This window comes from Penicillium brevicompactum, assembly GCF_028827555.1.
Source record: "Penicillium brevicompactum strain IBT 35665 chromosome Unknown utg000006l_segment0_segment0, whole genome shotgun sequence".
Classification (NCBI taxonomy): Eukaryota; Fungi; Ascomycota; class Eurotiomycetes; order Eurotiales; family Aspergillaceae; genus Penicillium; species Penicillium brevicompactum.
Window position 1 is genome coordinate 450,602 of NW_026623209.1, and position 24,288 is coordinate 474,889.

At 51.4% G+C, this 24,288-nt stretch overlaps 8 protein-coding genes across 8 annotated transcripts; 4 read left to right on the top strand and 4 right to left on the bottom strand.

The window, feature by feature from the left end:
• Positions 1-1,130: 1,130 nt before the first annotated feature.
• Positions 1,131-2,659, top strand: N7506_008350 (uncharacterized protein; the record flags this gene model as incomplete). Its single annotated transcript, XM_056957643.1, has 4 exons — positions 1,131-1,299; positions 1,358-1,762; positions 1,817-2,175; positions 2,228-2,659. 4 exons carry the CDS (start codon positions 1,131-1,133, stop codon positions 2,657-2,659), a joined length of 1,365 nt encoding a protein of 454 aa, XP_056807033.1.
• Positions 2,660-3,271: 612 nt separating this feature from the next.
• Positions 3,272-5,093, bottom strand: N7506_008351 (putative isoamyl alcohol oxidase; the record flags this gene model as incomplete). Its single annotated transcript, XM_056957644.1, has 3 exons — positions 3,272-4,550; positions 4,605-4,805; positions 4,855-5,093. 3 exons carry the CDS (start codon positions 5,091-5,093, stop codon positions 3,272-3,274), a joined length of 1,719 nt encoding a protein of 572 aa, XP_056807034.1.
• A 1,272-nt stretch (positions 5,094-6,365) lies between these two features.
• N7506_008352 (uncharacterized protein) lies at positions 6,366-7,592 on the top strand (the record flags this gene model as incomplete). The annotated part of the gene is made up of 3 exons (XM_056957645.1): positions 6,366-6,509; positions 6,569-7,065; positions 7,118-7,592. 3 exons carry the CDS (start codon positions 6,366-6,368, stop codon positions 7,590-7,592), a joined length of 1,116 nt encoding a protein of 371 aa, XP_056807035.1.
• A 2,544-nt stretch (positions 7,593-10,136) lies between these two features.
• N7506_008353 (sterol desaturase family protein) lies at positions 10,137-11,183 on the bottom strand (the record flags this gene model as incomplete). Its single annotated transcript, XM_056957646.1, has 1 exon — positions 10,137-11,183. The coding sequence occupies one exon, from the start codon at positions 11,181-11,183 to the stop codon at positions 10,137-10,139; it is 1,047 nt and encodes a 348-aa protein (XP_056807036.1).
• A 780-nt stretch (positions 11,184-11,963) lies between these two features.
• On the bottom strand, positions 11,964-13,193 carry N7506_008354 (biotin synthase; the record flags this gene model as incomplete). Its single annotated transcript, XM_056957647.1, has 2 exons — positions 11,964-12,938; positions 12,987-13,193. 2 exons carry the CDS (start codon positions 13,191-13,193, stop codon positions 11,964-11,966), a joined length of 1,182 nt encoding a protein of 393 aa, XP_056807037.1.
• A 2,369-nt stretch (positions 13,194-15,562) lies between these two features.
• On the top strand, positions 15,563-17,625 carry N7506_008355 (putative very-long-chain acyl-CoA synthetase family protein (CefD1); the record flags this gene model as incomplete). The annotated part of the gene is made up of 4 exons (XM_056957648.1): positions 15,563-15,572; positions 15,637-15,765; positions 15,813-17,154; positions 17,208-17,625. The coding sequence occupies 4 exons, from the start codon at positions 15,563-15,565 to the stop codon at positions 17,623-17,625; spliced, it is 1,899 nt and encodes a 632-aa protein (XP_056807038.1).
• A 280-nt stretch (positions 17,626-17,905) lies between these two features.
• On the bottom strand, positions 17,906-19,412 carry mcsA (putative citrate synthase Cit1; the record flags this gene model as incomplete). The annotated part of the gene is made up of 3 exons (XM_056957649.1): positions 17,906-18,109; positions 18,169-19,311; positions 19,365-19,412. 3 exons carry the CDS (start codon positions 19,410-19,412, stop codon positions 17,906-17,908), a joined length of 1,395 nt encoding a protein of 464 aa, XP_056807039.1.
• A 1,121-nt stretch (positions 19,413-20,533) lies between these two features.
• N7506_008357 (putative mRNA-nucleus export ATPase (Elf1)) lies at positions 20,534-23,938 on the top strand (the record flags this gene model as incomplete). The annotated part of the gene is made up of 2 exons (XM_056957650.1): positions 20,534-23,833; positions 23,888-23,938. 2 exons carry the CDS (start codon positions 20,534-20,536, stop codon positions 23,936-23,938), a joined length of 3,351 nt encoding a protein of 1,116 aa, XP_056807040.1.
• Between the last annotated feature and the right edge of the window lie 350 nt (positions 23,939-24,288).

Below are 24,288 nucleotides of genomic sequence, written 5' to 3' on the forward strand. Positions count from 1 at the left end.
CTACCCCAAGTGATGTTTCCATTTGTGATATAATGTCCCGAATTGGAAAATGTGATATAATGATTTATAATGAGCTCTGGGGTGAGAGACATTCGTGGTATTGAGGCGCATCAAACTTTCGAGTTCCAAAATTGAGCTTACCAACAGCCATTTGAGCAGGATCGAGCAGGATTCCGTTACCTACAACGGTGGCTCCCTTTACCGAATTGAGTTTTAATGGCAATGAATGACTTGGACATGGGCAGCATGTCTGTGCGTGCATTGACCCCCTATACTCCTGCTCGGTCACAACCCGACATCCGGGTCTTCCATAAAAGCCGAGTACCTGAGAAGGCTAAAGCTGTCACGGGTAGGGCGCGTTTAAGCGTCCCAAGCCAAGGATTGGCAAGGCTTGTCAGAGATTGAAATTTTCAGTGGCGAAAGGGTGCCAACCACGGTTAAAAGACTATGTATCTCCTTTCCTTGCCAGCGCGCAGACTCTGGTCAATTTAGCCATGAGCTAGCAAAGACTTCTTATCTCCGCGGTCTTCAGTTTTGTTCTCGGCAGTTAAAATGGATTTTTAAGCAAGATCAACCCCTGCAGGATCCTTGGCATTAAGTAACAACCCCAAGGCACTCGGTGTCGGGACTGGCCCGCCAATGGACCAAGCGGCTACATTCGGCCGTCAGGCAAATCCGGCGATTCTTCTTGTGTAATAGAATTCCGAGCCGACAGCTTGATTGGCCGAAAATCTAGAAGGCGGGCCCCGAGAGGCCCCACTTCTGGCGCGGAAGTGGGGCGCCAGACGCTTAATTGATGCTAATGACCGCAACTCGGCATCAATCTGTAGTAGTGATTGCACTTGTAGCCCAGGTGCCATTGCTTACCCCATTTTAAACATAATGTGAATATGCAATGGAAATTCGATTGCCACCGATAGCGATACCCGCTTCCAGAAGTCCCGGGCCCCACGTTTCCGAGCCCCAAGCCCCGACTTTTCTGTCGCGGGGTCTCGGTTGACGTTGGGATTTATCCACCTCTTGGCTCAATAATTTTTCACACATAGATCCGTGTTGACCTACTCTCTTCTCTTATACTCTCATTTCGCTTTGACCTATCCATCCTTGTTCGGCATATCAGCGTCGACACTATGACTATCGATGGAGTGACGCCGCAACTCGACCGGACCGACTCAGAGTCCGGATACAATGAGAAGAAGCTGGACCATGACACCGCACCTCAGTATCAAGATGCTTTTGGAAATGAGGAGGGCGCAGAGGTCAAATACAAGACTATGAAGTGGTGGCAGACAGGAATGTGTAAGTCACGCGCGAAAGTATACTCATATCTCGAGGACCAACTCTGACATGGATCTAGTCATGATTGCCGAATCTGTCTCGCTCGGTGTGTTGTCACTGCCAGCCACCTTGGCCGAACTTGGTCTCGCACCTGCTCTCGTCCTCATCATCGGTCTGGGCCTCCTTGCCACATACACCGGTTACACAATTCACCAATTCCGCGCGCGGTACCCTCATATTCAAAACCTGGGCGATGCAGGCGAGATTTTGTTTGGCGCGTTTGGACGCGAGCTATTTGGTCTTGGACAGCTTCTCTTCTCTATCTTCATCATGGGTAGTCATATCCTGACTTTCAGTGTGATGATGAACACTGTTACCGAGCACGGAACTTGCACCATGGTATTCACAACAGTTGGATTCGTGATCTGCTTCGTTTGCTCTCTGCCCCGTACCATGAAGAACATGACATACATTTCGTGCATGTGTAAGTTGGACTCATCAGCCGTGTTGAAGGGATCATTGCTAATCATATCAACAGCCTTCTTCAGTATCTTGACTGCTGTCATCATCACAATGATTGCTGTCGGTGTTCAAAACCAGGGTGGTGTTAACCTCAAGGCGACAATTGACACGGATCTCTTCCGTGCATTCAGCGCTGTCACCAACATTGTGTTCGCTTACTGTGCCCATGTTGCCTTCTTCGGTCTTCTCGCCGAGATGGAGGAGCCTCGCGACTTCCCCAAGGCTCTGATCATGCTTCAGACCTTCGAGATTGTCTTCTACACTGTCGCTGCAGTGGTTATCTACTACTACGTTGGCCAGGAGGTGACATCCCCTGCTCTCGGCTCTGCCGGTCCTGTCCTGAAGAAGGTTGCCTACGGAATTGCGATCCCAACAGTATGTCTTGTCTTCCAATATTGTGATTTAACAATTCTGACTAATATCTCAGATCATTGGTGCTGGTGTCGTCAACGGCCACATTGGTCTCAAGTACATCTATGTGCGCTTGTTCCGCGGTACCGACCGCATGCACAAGCGTGACGCAGTTGCCATTGGCTCCTGGGTCGGCATTGCTCTTACCTGCTGGATCATCGCCTGGATCATTGCCGATGCGATTCCCGTGTTCAGCGACCTGCTGAGTCTGATCAGTTCCCTGTTCGCCAGTTGGTTCAGTTACGGTCTTGGTGGTGTGTACTGGCTGCACATCAACAAGGGCAAGTGGTTCTCTTCTCCCCGAAAGATCGCACTTACCATCGTGAATGTTTTGATCATTCTGATTGGCGGTGTCATGTGTGGTCTTGGTCTCTACGTCTCCGGCAAGGCTATCCACGACGATGCCTCTAGCAACAGCTTCTCGTGTGCAAGCAACGCCGAGGTCTGAGGTTTCAGGGCTGTTTGTAAATATTATGCGATATTGTGTTTGCACTGTACGATATCCCCTGGTTTATGGTTTGTCCATCCATTTTGCATATAGAGATTAGCACTGTTTTCACATGTTTTAGTATGACGTTTATTTATAACATCCATCCATAAATCAGGACATAAAATTAAGTAGGCTCTGTGCATTATCCCCACCCACAACGTCGGTCACACGTGCCAACGGTCACGCCATGGCCATGTGGAAGCGAAGGTCCACTCTGCCCAAAAAGGAAGAACTCCGACCACTAAGTGATCTGAATATCGAGACAAACCTGTGGACCTGACTCGTGCAGATAGACATGCAGCTAACGTTCCAGCTTTGGAGTGGGGCATGGGGGTCTGTAACCCTGGGATCCCAGACATGGATAACATGAAAACTTTTTCAAACCCTTGAAAGAGATAAGTAAAGAATAAATTGGAATTTTTGGGAATCTTGGTGCATTCAAGCACAGTTCTGTTCTATAATTAAATATATGGTACATGATGGATATCTAAACCACAGAAAGATAATTCGGGAATCGCTAATTTGCGTCGTGTCGTGAAACATATCTCAAACTTTAGACCGAAGCATGGCTTAAGCCTGGCACGCACCGGTGCTACGAGCGCTAGTAGTAGCACGGCACATGCGACCAGACTTAGAGACAGTCCAGGCATCACTGCCAACAGCCTTGAGAGCATAGAAGAAGGAGTTAGGATCCCACTTCTGCTTGACAGTCAAGAGAGGGTTGTAGTTGCTACCGAAGAAGGTCTCCTTCCAGTTCAACTGGCGGAAGTTGGCTTCGTTCTGGTAGGTACCGCTGCCGGGGGTGGCGTTCTCGAGCTGGGGCACCAATTCGTTGGTGATCTTGTACTGGTCATCGACCATCTTGGCCCATGGGGCGGTCTCGTTCCAGGGTGTGCCAATCTGCATGGTCACGGCGGCGTTGCGCAGGGCAGGGAAGATGGCGTTGGAGACGTTGGTAGGAGCGGAAACGTTCATACCGACACCAACGGCGATAGCACCGGCTCCGGTGATGGTGCGGAGAGCATCGGCAATACCGTTGTGGTTCTGCTCGAGGTTCTGGCGCTGCATCAGACGACCACCGTACTGGTAAGTGGCCACGTCCAAGTTGCCCCAGGGAAGGGGTCCCATGTAGTGGTTGTAGTGATCGTAGTACGAGTCGTACTGGGTGAAGGTGGTCTTGTAGGTGATGTTAAGGCTAGTGAGAGCCGAGGTGAAGGGCTTGAGAATAGCCTTGACATCATCGGAGGTCTGGTTGTAGGCAGTGATGGGGGCAATCAGGAACACCTTGGAGGTCATCTGGTAGATGACAGTGACACCCTGGTCGATCATAGCAGGCAGCAGAGAGTGGAACTGGGAAATAGCCTCGAAGAAGGTGTCGGTGCTGACACCGGTCGCAGCCATCTGGAGAGTAGCACCAGCGATGGGAGCGTCCTGGTGAGCCTTGACAGTCATGGAGATGACAACACCGTAGTTGCCGGCACCACCACCGCTGAGGGCCCAGAAGAGATCCTCGTTCTCGGTGCGGGAAGCCTTGACCAGCTTACCGGCAGCGGTAACAACCTCGAACTCGAGGGTGTTGTCGGCACCGAGACCAAACTCGGTGCTGAGAGCGGAGTGGCCACCACCCTGGGTGTAACCACCAGCGAGACCGACCGTAGGGCATTCACCGGTGACGACGACGAGGCCCTTGGCGGAAGCGGCCTCGAGAATCTGGTAGCCGACGACACCAGCGCCGACCTTGAAAGCAGGGCCCTGGTAGTAAGGGCCGGTCCAGTCTTGGTACTCAATGTCATGCATGTGGTGAGTCCAGACGGAGAGGGCACCAGCACCAGTAGAGCGACCAAGGTAGCTGAGATCTTATTAGTACAAGTTCAATGTCATCAACTCAGACGGTAGCACTTACTCATGGCCAGTGTTACGGATAACAAAGCGAATGTTGTTCTCGCGAGCAAAGTTCACAGCAGCGATGACCTGATCGCTGGAGGAGACGTTGACAGCGTAGCTGACGTAGTTGCCCAGAGTGCAAGGCTTGGACTTGGCAGAGAAAGGATCACATGTTTGGTTGGCAAAGTAGGTCTGCATCACAGACGAAGAGGAGTCAAGGCTATAGGAAATTAGTATTGAAAGACAATGAAATCATCGGCATCACTCACTGAGGCTCGGGCTTGTACCACTCGGCCTTGAGAGACGCACAGGCGGCGGCGTCATAGTTAGGGGCGTGGCAGGGGGTACCGATGGGCACGGTCGCAACCAGACTACCACCAACGGTAGAGTTCAAGGCATTCCAAGCGGAGGGAGCAGGCCAGCAGCTGTCCGTCGGCAAACAGTGGCAATCAGAGGCAATTGCTGGGGCCGCAAGAGCCACGAGGGAACCCAATGTCCAGGCCTTCATAGTGGAGAGGAGGTTGTGAAGGGATAAGATCAAATTTGGAGGGAGAAACGTCGATCCCTCAGTTGTATTTATACAATCGCATTCAACAGCCCTCGGTCCCTTTGATAACCAAATTCAATATACTGACTTTAATCAACTCGGAGATGTTCCCAAGTGCGTCTAGCCCTCGTACGAGGACCAAGGTGGATTATGGAATTTTTTGACCCGGAGTTATACCGAGACAGGATCTGGCGGCCGAGAGTCAAAGCGTTCGTCCACGCGAGAGATCGACGGCAATTCCACGATCGACGGTAACCGAAAGGTTGGGGACTTTCCATGGAATCTCCATTTCCCTTCACATCCTCCGTCAGGAACATGACGATCCTAAAGTACAGTCGTTTGCCATCTTCATCATACCTGAAGTCAATATCCAAACAATACGCTAACCGGAATCCCACGGCAATGCCTCCATCAAGCGAGATCCGATCGACCCAATCGCACAGTTGGGGCTGGTGCAGTTGGTCCAATGAACTGCTGTCCTGTGGGCCTTTTGTCTAAAGCAGGCGCCACCGATCCCCACAGTGCCGGAGGCTCAGCCCTAAGTAGCATGAGCATTTATGCAAGCCTCTTCTCTCCTTAATATCTTACAGTTTGGTGGCTGGCATGTCGAATATTTCTAGAATAGCATAACTCCGTGGCTTCCGACGGACTACGAAGGAAATGAAGAGGAAATGAAAAATGTCTAGGATTCATATATATTAATCAAATCTCCATCTGGTTGAAGTGGGGGCCCTCTGTCCAGATCAAGGAACCTGATTCCATATTGTGATCTCATTGGTCGAAGAGCCCTCAGTGCAGCACAAAAAAGAGGCATTCAGCAGAGACCAGAAGGCAAAAATGCAGAAATGCAAGCCGAAAAAAGCAAAAAAAAGCAAAAAAGAAGTGATTTTCCACAATCAATAGAGTTTGCGCATTTCCAAGGTCGGCATAGACCAATCCATGGTCTTACCACTTGCATTTTTTTTTGGTCTTTCAGGTGCACTCCCTTTCTCATTGGCTGTTGGTCCAGTCGACGCAAGGTTCTCATAAGTAAGAAAATTAAGAAAATAGCTCCATCCGGGGTTGATTGCCTGGCAAACCTTGGACTCGGCTAAACTAAGGTCACATTTCCGGAACCTGCATATATCTCAATCTTTGCTTAAACTATATTCACTGGGCAGGGTACCCTGCCTTAGACATTTAATCCAAACTGATCGCCCCGTGTCGTGTTGACCATGTTCAGCTAGTTTCACCATGTCAACAAATATTGGACCACCCCTGGAGAAGGGGATTTGGGTCGCGGTGATCATCGCCGCGGTGATCGTTATTTTACGTGTGGTTGCTAAAATTAAAATCAAACGGTTTGGCGTTGACGATGGCATCATGATTTTCGCCGAGGTAGATCTCCCTTGCGAGCATCTCTATTCCGGGTTCCTTTATTGACTGTATCTGTCTAGTGTCTCGCGATCGCATCAACTGTCTTCTTGACCCTATCCGTAAAGCACGGCTTCGGCACGGATTTGACCAAATTACCAACCGCCGACCTTGAAGCCGTTTTGAAGTATATCGCCATCCAGATCCCTGTCGTGACCTTCAGCACTACCTTCGCGCGAACCGCCTTTATCATCTACCTCATCCCTCTGCTCGGCACCAACAAATACTACCAGGCCGTGCTGTGGGCGTTCCTGGTCATTCAATTCATTGGAAACACCGCATCGGCCGTACTACCGCTCAGCATCTGTCGCGATGTCGCTGCGCTGTGGGATCCCACTGTGGCAAAGGCAACCACCTGTGGTGACTTGAAAGCAGTGATCAATTTCGCCTACTATTCCAACAGCTTCAACTCCGCTACCGACCTGTTTCTGGCCGTGTTCCCCGCAGTGGTATTCTGGAACTTGAACCTCAAACTGCGCATCAAGATCAGTTTGATTGTGCTCCTCAGCCTTGGTATTGTGTAAGTCTGCCTACTATGCACCCATATTCACTTCAGTATACTAATTGTGTAGCGCAATGGTCGCATCCATTATCAAGACGACCAAACTCACATCGCTACCCAGCATCACCAACATCGGCGCCAGCGGCGGCATCGAACTGATCCGTTGGGGTTACATCGAAAACACAATCATTATAATCACCTCTTCGATCCCTTGCATCCGCCCCTTGATCATCTCCTCCGTCCGCAAGATCTCCAGCGGCAAATTCTCCCGCTCATACGAGCTCAGCGGACCCTTCTCCGGTCGCAAATCCGGTGCTCTCCCAAACGAGACAAACCAGTCGCGCCGCACCCGCAGGTTCAAGCCCGATCCTGAACACGGTAGCATTGACCACATTCTGGAGCACGACCAAAGTGCCCACACCAGTACCTCGGTCGGCGGTCAGCCCGAATCGCCTACATTCTTTGCGCCTGGTATTACGAAGCAGGTCGAGATCTCCGTCATCTCCGACAACAATAGTCGGCCTAGCGAGATAAGGGACTTCTGATTCCAATTTGGAATATTTTCTTGTGTATATTTAGAGATATTTAGATTTCAAACTTAGCATATGCCGTCACGAATATATTGTTGTTTACGTGTGATTTGATACATCCAAAGCATAAAAGAGCCTAAATTTGAGATCGATGGATCGATTTATGCACAAACATGCTCCGAGCTTGTGTTCCATAGCGTCGGAGCTCTGAGCTGTTCAATCGCTTTGTTAACCCAGTAACCCGGCGATTCGGGATTACCGACAACTAGCGCGAACACCTGAACACATCCGATCCAACTGGCCTGTGCGCTAAATGATGCTAGCGCCGGGATTTCCTCGATCTGGTCAAAGGCAAGCCATATAACGAGACATAAGTGTACTGGTACTCCGTAATAGATATCAAAAACGCCTCTGCATGAACGTCCGGTTCACGGATGCGATATGGATCCTACCGGTGAGACAGTGCACAGAAGTGGATCATTGCAGAGCAAGGTTGGCCTTGAAAAAGAAAATCTAGAAGGGGCGGGATTCAATAGATTTCTTCTTAGCCCCCAATTCTTCACGACTAGCTTGAGCATCGTCCGCGTTTAAAAGGGTAAAACTGGAAATAGACAACAATCATCGGCAACATCTGCCAATGCTTGGCTTGTGGGACCAGGCACCAACTGTTATGTACACACAATTGTAAATTTTGGAAATTCGGTACACTCCCGCCACTATTGAATGCCACAGTCCATGGCCCATCCTGCCGAACGCCAGGAACCCGGAATTCAACCGAACCATAAGCGCTGCTTCCTTCGAAAACAATAGTCGGGAATAAGCTTCGACCACCCGGACGGACTGACTCGTGGTGGCTAGCCCTAGGGTGGGGCCGTCAGCAATTATTCAGACTACAGACTATCTGATGTCCATATATCGTGGAAACCCCGAGATCTAAATGTGAGGGAGGTTTGAAAAAATTGCATCAAACTTTAACCACCTCGGTATTTGTCAAAATGTTCGACTTCCCCCATTGGGGACCAAAACGTAATCGTATAGGCATATGGCGTTCCCCTCAGTAAAGCCTAAATAGAACTTTGAAATACGACCAGGCCCCACAGATGTTTTTCCACGGAGAGTTTTCATGCTGGTAGTTGATTCATGGGCAATTGCGTGTCTTGATAGGAAGATTTAATTAAGTATTCACACTGAGTCTGGTCTGACCGGGTGCTGGTCCGATGCGGAAACCTTCTCCGATCTAGATATTGAAGGGTGGATGTGAGTTCCGATATTGTAGAGAGAGTAGCTCGATCTCAAAATCACAAAGAATTGGGATTTATTACATCCCTCGGTGTGCATGATTCACGCAAAGTACTCGGCATGTGGGAGGCTTCATTCTCGCGGTGTGAATCCGACCACTACCGAATGCCGCGGTGTTCGGTCTGAAGATATAAAGCCTTTTTGTGAGACTGTCCAGATAGGCTAGTAGCGGCTACCTAGACATAGGCATCGTAGCAGGAGTCAAGGATGACACTAGTACACATGGAACTCGACTTGAGGATGTTGGAATGGGTAGGAAATTCTCTCGAATTCCAAATTTGCCCGTCTGGGTCACTTTTCCCGATAGTTTGAGGTCTCCATTGTTGAGCTCAAAGACCCGTGGACATATAGAAACGTCTCCAGACACATATTGCTGGTGAAATGTTGGACTCCAGAGGTCTTTCAAGGGTTCCAATGTCACATTGGCTCCAGGTCTTATGAGTTGCCCCGGTGAACGTGTAGGTTCACCTGGGTAACCTCATTCCTCTTATCTCCGGATGCCTACCTATTTGATATGAAGACGGTGTTCCAATGTTGGAGCGCTCAGCAAATGAGCATTCAATTCACACGACTTCCAAGGTTCCAACGTTAGCTCGGTAGCAATAATACCATTCCAAGGTTTTGAAGAGATCAATGGATATATATCGACCTTTGTTTAATATCGACCTTTGTTTAATATCGACCTTTGTTTAATATCGACCTTTGTTTAAGCAAATCTTCACATGTTTGGACTTGCTTCTAAATTCTGTCCGTTTATTTACAACCTTGGAAGGTTCATTATGAGAAGAAACAGATCGTAGATAGGCTCATAATACGGGGTGGTATGGATAGTTCCCTGGTGATCAAATCACTCCCTTGTTGTGGGAAACCTTGGAATACTTGCGTAGGCCCGCAGGGACTCCAGGGCTTCAGGGCTACATCTTTGAAGAGACTTCCAAGGTTTCAGGCCCTGAAGGTTGACTACAACGAGAAATCTTCCAAGGTTCCGAGATCCGCGGACTGATGTCACAACTGGCCCCGGGGGCAGCTGTGACCTCGGGACCTCGAGACCTTTTGGCCTGAAACCATGATAATATAACAAAAGAGCTTGGGATACAAACTCGAAAGATGGCAGGCTAAATCGAAGGAGTCAAAATTTGGTATCTGTAGTTGAAGTCTGGTTACATAAATCATAAACGAGCGAGTATATACAACTCTCGACATCCGAAGCCCTGGAAGTTCCCAACAACCTGGGAATGTACAACCGCCCATATTGGGATATCAAAACAAAGGCATCATAGCCGTATTGTCATAATCCACATTTTCAGGAACAGACTCAATGCGTTCTGTACAAGTGCCAAAGATCCGATCCCACAAGCGCGTCTGCTTACCGTAATTATGACTCTTACGCCAACCCTTGCGATGATGTAGATCATGATCCTCAATAACGATCTCCGCATCAAACATCTGCAACAGCCAGCTCAGCGTCGATGGCACAGTCAAGTGCACACGTAGTCCACTATGACCGAAAACCTCTGCAAAAGCAACGTAGTTATGACAGATCCACCACTCATAAAAGCCCATAGGAAGGCCCATGAGCTTGAGACTGAAATAAGTCATCATGGGCACACCGACCATGTCGAAGAACTCTTGCTCGTGATCCGCATACGCGGCCAGTAGAGGATTCGGATGCTTGGTCAGGTGGTGGGTACGGTGATATTTCCAGAGGTAGCCGACGTCGTGCATGAGACGGTGGTACCAGTAGAACCAGAAGTCGAGGACAATGCCGTAGAGACCGATTTCAAGCGGGAGCCACTGCCAGGACATCTGGGAGGGCCTGGATGTTTGGGTGTAGGAGAAGAAGATCGAGAGGATCATTCGGGAGCCGGTGGTCTTGTAAAGCGAGGTCACAACCTTGGCAACGCCGACATCGGGGATACCGTCGCGTTCGTGCTTGTCGCCATCCAGGAAACCGTGAATATGGCCTAGGCGGCGGAGAACGTGGACTTGCCAGATGACTGTTGCGTTGAAGACGAAGAAGTAAAAGTTGAACGCTGTGATTGGACCGATGGTCTTCCCGGCGAACCGCATGTAGACTTCGTGGAGGAGCAGTGGGATGGCGGAGTAGAACAACACCCAACGCTGGAGAGACCACTGAGGCATGAAAGGCAGTTTCTCATCTTTGCTGTGAACAGGCACTTCCTTGCTCAGGTCGATAGGATGAACGTTCAGCGTGTCTAGCAGGTGATGGTTGAAGTTCCACGTACTGCGAGGCGCCGTCGGCCATGTTGATTTCATGGAATCTTTTGATAGCGGTTTGGACTCCATGGCTGATGGTTGATCTTGCCTTGTATCATAGCGGCGGCCGTTTGATTTATATCGGTAGACCTAATGAGGGCACCAGTCCATGTGAATAGGCTTCGTGTGGAATCTTCGCTGTGGATCAAAGTTCCCCAACAAAACCTACACATCAAATGAACCGGAGATCATAGACGGCCGTCGCGAAATTAGCGAGATCGGCGTCCGCCGCATGTGAATTCTCCGCACATTGAGGCCCTGAAGATGGGTCATTTGAGCGTCATTGCAACCAAAAGGGGAAGCATTGCGATCCGATGGATTGATATTGATCTCCCTCCAATAATAGACACCAGAAACGTGGGTCAAGGTGGTGAATCGACAGCGTGCGTTCGCTTTGCGCCTCGGTATCGCAGCATTTGATCGTGTAGAGTTGAGTCACGACCGGAGTCGATTGGGTCCGGCATTTCTCAGCATTTCGAACCCTATTCTTCACAGCGTGAAATCATGCTTTTTCTCAAAATTGTCAGCCCGGTGTATGGGACATTTTCCGGGGAGATCTGCTATACGTTGTATGGAGTAGGAGGTTGTACAAAAAGTACCTGCATGTTTGTTATTGGTCACCTGACCTGAAGCATAGGTCGGCAAATAGCCGACGGGTTTTAGTGTCTCATCTACGGAGGATGGGGGCTTGGTGAGACCCATCCGAACTTCTTCAATCATCATAGCGATGCTCTACAAAAGGATTCAAACTTGTTCGCAGTGACATTTCGCATCCAAAACTAATGAATCAGACAAGCGAGATCTAGCAATCTAGGAGCTTGCTGCGACCGGCGCAGCAGCCTCGGGCTGGGGAGGAGGGGGCGCCGCAGCATCAGTACCAGCACCAGTGCTGGCCTTGAATCCAGGCTTCTCAAAGCTCTTCATGGGGTAGTAACCCCAGCGGTCGAACATGACGCGATCCTCATCCCAGCCGTTGCAGTCGGTGGTCAACATCTTCTCACCGGTGAAGACAGCATTGGCACCGGCTTGGAAGCAGGCGATCTGCTGTTCCTCGGAGAGAGCGATGCGACCGGCAGCGAGACGAACGATAGTGCTGGGCATGACGATACGGGCAGTGGCAACGGTGCGAAGCAAGCGATCAAAGGGAATCATTTTGCGGTCGCCGAGGGGCGTTCCAGGGATAGGGACAAGGGCGTTGACGGGGAAGGATTCGGGGTGGGCGGGCAAACTGGAGACGGTGTGGAGGAGGCCGATACGGTCGGTGTCAGTCTCACCGAGACCAAGGATACCGCCGGAGCAGACGTTGATACCAGCATCGCGAACGTGAGAGAGGGTCTTCAGGCGCTCATCGTACGAGCGGGTGGTGATGATAGTGGGATAGAATTCACGGGAGGTGTCGAGGTTGTGGTTGTATGCGGTCAGGCCGGCGTCCTTCAGTTCCTTGGCCTGGTTCTCGTCGATCATGCCGAGGGTGACACAGACCTCCATGTCCATCTCGCGGATACCAGAGATCATCTGCTTGACGTTCTTGAGACTGGTCTTGCGGCCGCGCATGTCACGCCAGGCGGCACCCATGCAGAAGCGGGTACTACCGTTGGCTTTGGCATTACGGGCCTTGGTAAGGACATCGTCGACAGGGCTCATCTTGGTGGCCTTGAGGCCGGTGTTGTGCTTGGATGACTGGGCACAGTATGAACAGTCTTCACTACATCCTCCAGTCTTGATGTTCATGAGCGTGCACATCTGAATAGCCGCGGGATCATGGAATCGGCGGTGAACGGCCGCCTAGAAGGTGTGAGCTGAGGTATCACTACAAAAGTCAATGGCACTTACAGCGGCGTATGTGAGTTGGTTCAATGGGGTCTCGTAGATTTGCTTGACTTCATCTCGAGTCCAAGTGGTCCGTGGGGCGGTAGCACCCGTAGCGTCGGTCAGCGTCAGAGGGATGCGGCTGGACAGGGAGGCAGGGCTGGGGGCACCCTGCACAGTCCCGTAGGACCGTGCCAGTGTCCGGGGCAATGACCTGATAGGAAGCGACATTGTATATAGTATGGAGAGGTAGTACAGGGAGGGGGAGAGGGAAGAGGGTGTGAAGGATATACGAAGAGGGGTGATTCACCGAGCCAATCGTGTGGGGAAAGTGCCTGGACTGATTGGACCCAAGGCAGCGTTTTTTAACTCCCCTGGGCTATTTTGGAGATCGTGAGTTTTCAGCGGCTATTGTTTATTTCCACAGGCTACGGGTGCCTGTGCCGGGGGAAGTAGGAACTCTGTTGAATTCTCCGTTGAATTCCTCTTTTCCCCAACATACGGCCTAGACCTGGACATCCTTTTCCCTCGGAGACTCAGAGCCTGCAGTGGTACGGAGTAATTGACCCGGAACTCCTTTCCTAATTGTCCCACTTCCGAGGGTTCGCCTACAAACGGCATGACGGTATTCACGTAGTCATCGTGTGTGTCAGAGTGAGCTCTCCCAGCTCATCCCTACCGTTTGCGTCACCGATGCCTTCCAATACCCCACTATATTGGCCTCCGCCAATGAACGCTTTGTTATTACCTGTCGATCGGACCGAAGGAAAAGACGAAATTATTGGGGATCAACAGTTTGAGAAAATCTCAACATAATACGAATGATCATAGATTGATAACACCCATGGCATCCAGGTCGGATCAGTCGCCATGAGGTCACTCTTGAGCAAATCCCGGTCTGAATCCCAATTGAGTGCCACTAAACGTGTTCTAGCTCATTGGGCTTGGCTTCCATGCAGTTTGGAGATTCGGTGTACGGAGTAGACTCGGACGATTATCAGATCGTCAACCCCTCTAAGTCTAAGGCTGGAGCGGCTGGAGATGTGTCGAGAATATTGTCATACGTCATCGATTCAATTACCTGGACCGCATTATGCTCAGTCGACGGGCGCTGCAACACTACACTTTTGTAACTGTTAAGTTGCTCAGGTGGTTTCCAAGGTTCCGATTCAATTGTGACAGCGATCAAGGTGCTCACTTGTACATATCATAAAGTAGGGCGGCCCGCCGGCAGTTACTTGTACGAACCCACCCCTACCCACGGGTATGAGGGAGATCGACACAGGAACGAAAGCCCCCAAGGTTGCAACCTTGGAAAACATTGCCTACCCGTGGAAGCTCTGTATAAAGCACATAAAGTGACAACCAGAAACCTTGATATCTTGCATTTTGACGAACATCTCTTCGATGCCCTCCAAATTTCCTAGAACTTTCTCAATAGTCTTATTTGGTATCTTGACAGTATCCGAAGACTTATTCAACAATAACCGAGATTGACGGAACAAACCTTGGAACCGAATGGCTTCAACAATGTGAAATAAGTCTAAAGACAATACGACCTCGGGAATCACCTATCAAACCACCCAGGGGAAAGAGTATAGAGATAAAGAAACGATGGCTGAACCTTGGAAGTAATGAAATGAAGGTGTGCTCGTACTTTTGTACAGCTATAATTAGGGGCAAATATAAAATGAATCCCAATTGAGGAAAATGACCATAGTGCTGAAAACGTCTTCAGAGCTACTCCGTACTCCGTACCGGGGCATTGGATGTCGATTTGTCGATTACCCGCAGCGAATGCAGCAAGGGCTCCTCTCCCCTCCCGGCGGACGCACCGGAGATATTCCAATTAATTGATTAATGCTCAAGTGACTCAAGACATCAGGTTCTGCCGCCCTAGCGAATTATCACCGGGTCGATGACCCCCGACATCGGCTTTCACTTTGAGTCATTGGAAAGGGGCTTATAGGGTGGTGAGAGGAACGACCCTGTGAAATCAAGCGAGTCTCATCTTTTTAAAGTTCGAGGGATTAGTCTCACCGGGCGCGAAGGGAGATCGAAATTCAACGGTCGGATTTGAAACCAGTGCCAGAGGCCTTCCCAACGGAAAATGTCAAGTGGACACGGTGGGTTCAATTCAAAATTGTGGCTCCACGGATGGTTCCCCACGGACTGTCGCTTGCAGAAGATACAGCTATTCAAGGAAGGCTGGTTGACGCATGTCACACCAGGGTTTACGAAGTCTTGAACCTCCTAGCCTCGGTGTGCACAATGAACCTCAGATTGTGCACAAGTATGCTAATGGAAGGGGCTAGCTTAGATTTCCCCGCATTTCTTTCCACTTTTTGGCATAGAAAACTGGGTCTGAGAAACGAAGTTACTGGTCGACTAAGTGCGGAGCTTCGATTTGTGCCGAGGATGTTTTCATGGAGTCTCGGTAAACGGCAACTCCCCTCAACGTCAATAATGTCATGATCGCAAGTGCGACCGCTTTCTTTCTTAGATACTCATATTCCCAGCGTTGATCCTCAATCCTCTAGTAATTTCACCTTACAACTTTCCCTCGAACAGCTCGCCGGGACGCCTGCATTAGCTCCAACATGGACATAGGTGAGCTATGAACCCAGGCACTGGTTGTACCGCCTCATAATTCCTAGCTTCTAACTTGCTACAGGAACCGCTGCTGCTGCGCTCCTTGGAGGAGTCACTGTCGCAGGATACTTGAATGCAAAGTTCCATCTTAAGAAAGACGCATCGGCGCTGCTTTCGATGAAGCATGCAGAGCGCCAATATGCCAACGCTGGTAAGCTCCAATTGCCCCTCAATGACGAAATAACTGATCAATTCCAGTGAGCCATAACCGAGGAAACCCGTGGTTCGTACTTCTGGAAACCGTGAAACGTTACCCAAATATGACATGTCTTTGGACGAGAGAGAGATCGTACACATACCGCGAAGTACAGGATCACGCATGTCAATATGCGCATTTCTTCCTGTCACAGGGAGTAAAGAAGGGCGACCTTGTCGCTGTATACCTCCAAAACCGCGAAGAGTATATCTTCGCCTGGGTAGCGCTTTGGAGTATCGGTTGCGCCCCAGCAGCAATTAATTACAACCTGACCGGGGATGCGTTGTTGCATTGTTTGAAGATCAGTGGTGCGAAGATTCTGATCGTGGATGAAGAATCCGGCTGTCGTGCGCGCGTGGAGGAATCTCAAGATGCGATCATTGGAAACTTAGGCATGAAGCCTATGGTGCTAGATGATGCGCTGAAAGCACAGATCAGCACACATCCAACGACTCTACCACCAAAGGAGTTGGGAAAACACATCCAGGGCGAATTTCCGGCTATTTTGCTCTACACTTCTGGAACAACTGGCATGCCCAAGGGATGCGCTTTTACCATGTCTCGTCTATACACAACCTTGTATATGCGCCGGGCTCTAATGGGCGATACGCCTGGACCAGATGGTGATCGTTGGTATAGTTGTATGCCTCTGTACCACGGAACAGCGGCTATCTCTATTATAGCGTGCCTGACCATGGGTGTCAGTATTGCGATTGGGCCCAAGTTCAGCGTGAGCAAGTTTTGGACCGATATCCGAGAGTCAGAGTCCACGATATTCGTGTACGTCGGAGAGACTGCGCGCTACTTGTTGGCGCCACCGCCCTCTCCCCAGGATCGCAACCACAAAGTCCGTTGTATGTATGGCAACGGTCTGAGGCCTGATATTTGGGAGAAGTTCCGCGAGCGATTCGGAGTCGCTGAGGTGGGCGAGTTCTTCAATAGCACGGAGGGAATCTTTGGTCTTTTCAATTACAATCGCGGGCCTTTCACGTCAGGCAGTGTCGGACACCATGGTTTGATCATGCGAGGAGTCTTGCACAATGTCTTCATTCCTGTGGCTATCGACCCGGAGACCGGTGACATTCTGCGTGATTCCAAGACTGGCTTTGCGACCCGCGCGAGTTACGAAGAAGGTGGGGAGATCATCGTCAACGTGCCCGGGAAAGAAGCCTTCCAAGGATACTGGCGTAATGATGAAGCAACAAATAAGAAGTTCTTGAAGGACGTCTTCAAGAAAGGCGATCTTTACTACCGCTCTGGAGATGCTCTGCGTCGTCAAAGTGACGGCCGCTGGTACTTCCTCGATCGTCTTGGTGACACCTACCGGTGGAAGAGTGAGAATGTGTAAGTACACTTGTGGTCCTCCCTATCATTGGAAACGCTAACGACATGTGTAGCGCGACAGCCGAAGTCTCGGAAGTCGTAGGCCAGTACCCCGGCATCACTGAGGCGAATGTCTACGGTGTCCGCTTGCCAAACCACGAGGGCCGTGCCGGCTGTGCAGCGATCCAGATCAGCCCGGATGCCCGCCAGACTTTTGATTACGCGGCACTTGCGAAATACGTCCGCTCCAAGCTACCGCGATATGCAGTCCCGCTGTTCCTTCGCATTGTCGAAAACCCCACCCATATCCATAACCACAAGCAGAATAAAGTGCCGCTTCGTGACGAGGGTGTAGACATCTCCCTTACTGGGACCAAGGCGCCGGAAGGGAAAGATGATCACTTTTTGTGGATTGCGCCTGGCGAGGATACGTATTCGCCTTACGGACAGAAGGAGTGGGAGCAGTTGTCGAACGGGGGTGCTCGCCTGTAAATGTTTTGGAATTTTAAGGAATCAATTGACGATAATCCATGATGGGATGAAACCTAAACGTTTCTAGGGCGAAAGGAGATATTGAAATCTGAAAACTCAATTGATTGCACTTTTCATAAATCAACTGGTCACTGGTCTATCGAACAACTGGCTTTTCGTACTGAAAAGACGACAAAAATCAGGAGGAAAAACCTCACCAAGGAGAGAACAAGAGGTAAAGAAACAATAATCGCTTTGCGTTGAGGTCATATAAGGCTGCACCGGGCTGCCATGTCGGCATTTATTTCTTGAGCAGACCGAGGAGGTTGATGCTCTTGGGGCGCTCAATGGGCATACCCAGAGCACGATCCCAGATCAGCTGGGCAAGGGGACCAAGGGCGCGACTGACACCGAATGTAACAGTGTAGTAAAGGGGCTGTTGGAAGCCATAGTGGTGGAAGAGGACACCACTGGCGGCATCCACGTTGGGGTGAGGATTCTTGGTCTGCAGAAAGTCATTAGTCAAAAGTCGATAATGGTCAAGTTAATGTCAGTTCAGCATACCTTTCCGTGCTCGGTAAGCACACCGGGAGCAATCTCCGAGTTCTTCTTGACCAGCTGGAAGACTGGGTTTGCCAGAACGTCGGGGCGAGTGGCGGCGAAGTCCATCAGGGCCTCGAAGCGAGGATCGGGCTTGCGCAGGACACCGTGACCATAGCCTGGCACCACGCGGCCGGACTTGAGGGTATCCCAGAGGTAAGTGCGGACATCCTCATCACTGAACTTGGTACCAATCTTGTCCTGCATGGCAATCACCCAGCGGAGGACCTCTTGGGCAGCTAGTCCGTGAAGTGGACCGGCAAGACCGAGAAGACCGGCACTGTAGCTGAGGAAAGGATCACTCAGAGCACTGCCGACGAGGTGTGTGGCGTGGGCAGACACGTTACCACCTTCGTGGTCACCGTGGAGAGCGAGGTAAAGACGCAGGAGGTCATGGAAGTCGCTGTGTTCAGCGCCACCCTTGCCGAGCAACTCAGCAAAGTTGTGGGACCAATCCTGGGCAGCGTCGAGCTTTTGGGTACCAACGGCATCGATCTCCTTCGGTCGGAAGACAAGGGCGGCCACACGGGGGATCTTGGCCAGCAAGGAAATGCTGTCATCGAAAGTGGGCTCCCAGTACTCGGCCTTGTTGATACCCTTCTCATAGGCCTGGGCAAATTTGGACTCGGTGTTCAAAGCTGCGACGGCAATGGAGAGCTGTGTCATGGGGTGCATGTTGGAGGGGAAAGACTTGATCAAGTCCAGAATATGAGTGGGGAGCTCTGACTTCTCAGCCAGTTCGCGGGAGAAGGCGCGGACTTGGCCAGTAGAAGGCACCTGGCCTGTCAGAAGAAGCCAAAACATGGCTTCGGGGAGCATCTCAGTTCCAGTGGTGCCCTTGGGGAGCTCCTTCTGGCAGTCCTTGATGGTCTTGCCGTGGAAACGGATTCCCTCGTCGGCATCCAGAACAGAGCCCTCCCACAGCATGGCCTTCAGACCACGCATGCCACCGATTGTGTTTCCGACCTTGACATCTCCAATGACATCCTCGCTCTGCGCCTTCACCTTCTTGAGTAGCTCCCGCTTAGCCGGGATGACCTCCTTCAGAGTGGTCTTCAGGTCCGGCTCCGCGGTCGCATAGTGACGAGAGAACACTGGCCGAGTGGCCTTGGACTGAGTTAATTGAATTCAAATTGCAGGAATTGGATCCTGGAACACACCTGTGCGAGCTTAGAAACATGGCGGGTTGATCTCCAGCTGAGAGCCATGATGGGTCCGAAGTGGATTTTGCGGGGGCGGGAGATGAGAATTGCGGGGAGCACAGAGTTGAAGCTGAACAGAACCGCAATTGGGGTATGTGAGAGAAAAGAAGGAACGGTGAGAAAGCAGCTCAACCAAAAGAGTCGGACTTATGCAGCGATCGGCCAACACGCAACTCGGTTGAACGCGGGGCACAGGGGTTGTGTCTCTACCGAGGCCCGGGGGCGGTTGCATGCGGCCAGGTCGGTCCAGTTCGGTCCAATATGTTGATATACGGGCATATCACAATAGTCAAAGCTATTTGGAGCTCCTTTCTAGTGTAATTTACAGCAGCATTAAGTGTTTCTATAGCTAGAATGTGAAACCTATCATCCTTGCTTCTATGGTTCGATCGTCTTGGAGTGCTGAAAGCTGGAGGACATCTCGGAACGGCGGCAACATACCAGGATTGTCGGGCCCATTTTCGCAAGCCGAGATCAAATATCCATTCACCCGTAGCATAAAGCTTTTAAGATCAGTTGCTTCTACTGGACAGAGCAGGGAATATTCCGTAATGTGAGTGAGTCTTCTCAATGGCAGCGTGCTCGGACCCCAATTCTGGGGCCCCGCCCTTGTGATGATGACATAATTAGTTTTAGGCCTCAGGCAGGATTCTGCATTCTCAGGCTCAAAGATAAGAGTTCAGGCACCAGCCACGTCAGGCAGTAAGGCCACAAGGTAGAGATTGACAGCCAATGAGAACTTGCGATTAGACCCCGGTCATCCGCCGGCCAGGTGGCGGCGATGCCCCCACTGATTGGCTGACTCAGCCTTAAAAAAAAAAAATGCAATCAACAGCGCAAGGAGAATTATTGTGTTTCTTGACCAACTCTCCCCTCTTTGTGTTTTTTGTTGTGTTTTGTCAGGGTTCGGGTGTATACGAATCGTGTATATACTCAAGTTTCGCCATACTCGATTTTCTTTGTGTGCGAACTGTGCGCTTGGGAAATTATCACTAGGGTGAAATTGCCCCTCCTCAGCCCCTAAGCATCTTTTCAAGGGCCGCTGTCTTTTCTTCCTTTCTTTTTTTTTTTTCGATATCTCTTTTAGATATCGAACCTCGTCCTTCGAGTCTCTGATCTTCTGGACGATGCCACACACTGTCGATCCTGAGACCATGCCGACCGTCGTCGCAAAGGGCCCTTCCGGCGTGCCCCCCACCGCCGAAGAGATTTCCTCCCTTCTCACCACCATCTTCACCTCCGAATCTTCCCAGCAGTCTCTCGATGGCGCATACGCTCTCGCCAACCTGCTCATTCAGGGCGCTGGTGTTGCCGGCTTGTTGAACTACAATGTCCTCGCCGAAACTCGGAAGGCTGCTTCCGATAAGAAGAACGGCGCCAAGCGCGAGAGCGCCATGCTGATTATCGGTGCCTTGTTCGAGCGCTTCCCCCGCGAGTTCCCTCTCAGCGAAGTTGTCTTCCTTCTGCACGATGGTGGTGTCTTCGACCTCGCCCTCGATGCCTTGGCCGACAAGGGCGCCGTCGTCCGCGACGCTGGTCAGTACGCCATCGACGCTCTCTTCGGATCCCTTAGCCCCGAGGCTATGGTGAACGGTCTCCTCCCCGCGCTCGAGCGCTACCTGAGCAAGGGCTCTGGTAAGTGGCAGGGCTTCGTCGGTGCCTACAAGCTGGTCGAGAAGATGGCTGTCAAGGCCCAACTCGGCACTGGTACCATGGAAGAGGAACGCCAGAAGGATATCCTGCGCGAGGCTATGGGCAAGACCCTCAAGGAGTTCATTCCTATTGTTGAGTCCGGCATGCACGATCTGAAGAACGAGGTGGCCAAGCAGTCCCTCAAGACCATGACTGCCCTCACCACCCTCTTGTCTAACGACGACGTTGCCCCTCGTATTCCCCTTCTGATCGAGACCATGGAAAAGCCCTCTGCCCAGACTCTTCAGAAGGCCATCCACGCTCTCTCGCAGACTACCTTCGTTGCTATCGTCACCTCCCCTGTGTTGGCCATGCTCACCCCTCTCCTCGCTCGTTCCCTCAACACCCCGGCCACTCCCCAGGAAACCCTCCGTCAGACCGTCGTCGTCGTGGAGAACCTCACCAAGCTTGTCCACGACCCCGCCGAGGCTCGTACTTTCCTTCCCAAGCTTCAGCCCGGTGTGAAGTCCGTCAAGGAGGGTGCGTCTCTTCCTGAGGTCCGTGAGCTCGCCACTCGTGCCCTTGATGTTATCGAGACTGCCATGAAGGACAACGATGTCGCTACCGGTGCCATTTCCAAGACCACCCCCGAGGAGGTCTTGGCCGTGTTGAACGGTAAGATTCAGGAGCACGGCGGCCTTACTGGATTTGGAGATGCCAAGTTCCAGGATCTGTCCAAGAAGTTCATCGCCGAAATGGTCCGCGAAGACATTAATGTCCGCATGCACGACCGTGTGCCTGGCTGCATCGATCCTTACCTCCGCGGTCTGCTCGCGGACGGAAACACTGAGGCCGTTGCCTCCGCTGTCCAGGCCCACTACATCGAGCAGGACGAGATCAAGTACGGCAAGCCTCCCCCCGAGGACCCCAACGAGATCGAGATTGTCAACGCCAACTTCTCTCTCGCTTACGGTGGTATGCTTCTGCTCTCTCACACCAACCTGCGTCTGCTCAAGGGCCACCGCTATGGTCTTTGCGGTCGCAACGGTGCTGGAAAGTCCACTCTCATGCGCAGTATCGCCAACGACAAGCTCGAGGGCTTCCCTCCCCAGGATCAGGTCCGCACTTGCTTCGTCGAGCACAACCAGGGTGAGGACGCCAACCTTACCATCTTCGAGTACGTCTCCAAGGACCCTAAGATCGCCGAGCAGGGCAAGGAGCACATCTCCGAGGTTCTTATTGAGTTTGGCTTCACTGACGGCCCTGAGGGCCGCCAGTCCCAGCCCGTGGGCTCTCTTTCCGGTGGTTGGAAGATGAAGCTGGCTCTTGCCCGTGCCATGCTTCAGAAGGCCGATGTTCTCCTGCTTGACGAACCTACTAACCACTTGGATGTTGCCAACGTCAAGTGGCTGCAGGAGTACCTGAAGTCCCACACCGAGATTACCAGTTTGATTGTCTCTCACGACTCCGGCTTCCTTGATGAAGTCTGTACCGATATCTACCACTACGAGGGTAAGAAGCTTGTCTGCTACAAGGGTAACCTTGCCGACTTCGTCAAGGTGAAGCCCGAGGGCAAGAGTTACTACACTCTGTCCGCTTCCAACGTGCAGTTCAAGTTCCCTCCTCCCGGTATTCTGTCCGGTATCAAGTCTCAAACACGTGCCATCATGCGTATGACCAACTGCTCCTTCACATACCCTGGCGCTGCCAAGCCCTCTCTCCATGATGCCTCCCTGTCTCTGTCTCTCTCCTCCCGTGTCGCCATTATCGGTGGAAACGGTGCCGGAAAGTCTACTTTCATCAAGATTCTCACTGGTGAGACCATCCCCCAGGGTGGTAAGATGGAGAAGCACCCCAACCTGCGTATTGGTTACATCAAGCAGCACGCTTTGGAGCACGTTGAGATGCATTTGGAGAAGACTCCTAGCCAGTACCTCCAGTGGCGTTACGCCAACGGTGACGATCGCGAGGTGTTCATGAAGCAGACCCGTATCCTCACCGCTGAGGACAAGGCTCAGCTTGAGAAGCCCATTGATCTGGGCGCCGACTTCGGTGCTCGCCGCATCGAGACCCTGATCGGTCGTCAGAAGTGGAAGAAGTCTTTCCAATACGAGGTCAAGTGGGTTGGTCTTCTTCCCAAGAACAACACCATGATCTCGCGTGAGACTCTGCTCGAGCACGGCTTCTCCAAGCTGGTTCAGGAGTTCGACGATCACGAGGCATCCCGTGAAGGTCTCGGTTTCCGTGTCCTTGAACCCAAGACCATCAGCAAGCACTTCGAGGACATTGGTTTGGACCCCGAGATTGCCAACCACAACGAGATCTCCGGTCTTTCCGGTGGTCAGAAGGTCAAGGTTGTCCTGGCTGGTGCCATGTGGAACAACCCCCACTTGCTGGTCCTGGACGAGCCCACTAACTTCTTGGATCGTGACTCCCTCGGTGGTCTCGCCGTTGCCATCCGTGACTTCAAGGGTGGTGTTGTTATGATTTCTCACAACGAGGAGTTCGTCGGTGCTCTCTGCCCCGAGCAGCTTCACATCGCCGATGGCCGTGTCGTCAGCCGTACCAACAACGCCATCAGCTTGGACCGCTTCGAGGACAGCGCCGCCAACTCTCCCTCTGCCCCTGGTACCCCCGCTACCGGCTCTGCCGTCACCAGTGCCGCTCCATCTGCCGTCAACTCCGGCGATGAGGGCGCTGGTGAACTCAAGTTCCGCGCCAAGAAGAAGAAGAAGATGACCCGTGCTCAGCAGAAGGAGCGCGAGACCCGCCGTCGTCTGCGCCACATCGAATGGGTAAGTTTCCTTTTGTTTGCTGCTTGCTTGATATTGTGCTAACCATCCTCCCAGTTGAACTCCCCCAAGGGTACCCCCAAGCCCGTGGATTCCGATGATGAATAAACGCGCTCTATAACATTATGATTCGTAATCGCCAGGATATACGCCTGTCCTCGCATCATGAGCACCATGTTAATGTTTTGTTTGGTCTGCATTCTGATAGACGGTGTTCGGGCGCTTTGTTTTTGTTTCTCGGCATAGATTTCGTTATGCGTCGCTTGCGCGAGTGCTGTACATGTTTCGGATAGATACTTAGTGCATCTACCATGCGAAAGCAAAAGTTTTTTTACCATTCTCACTTGATCATTTCCAGATATCCTTGTCAATCCTTGGCAGTATAACTCCAAGGGGCTTTGCATCTAGATCAAAGACTAGTTCGAACGATGATCAGCAAATTTTTTATGATTGTTAGG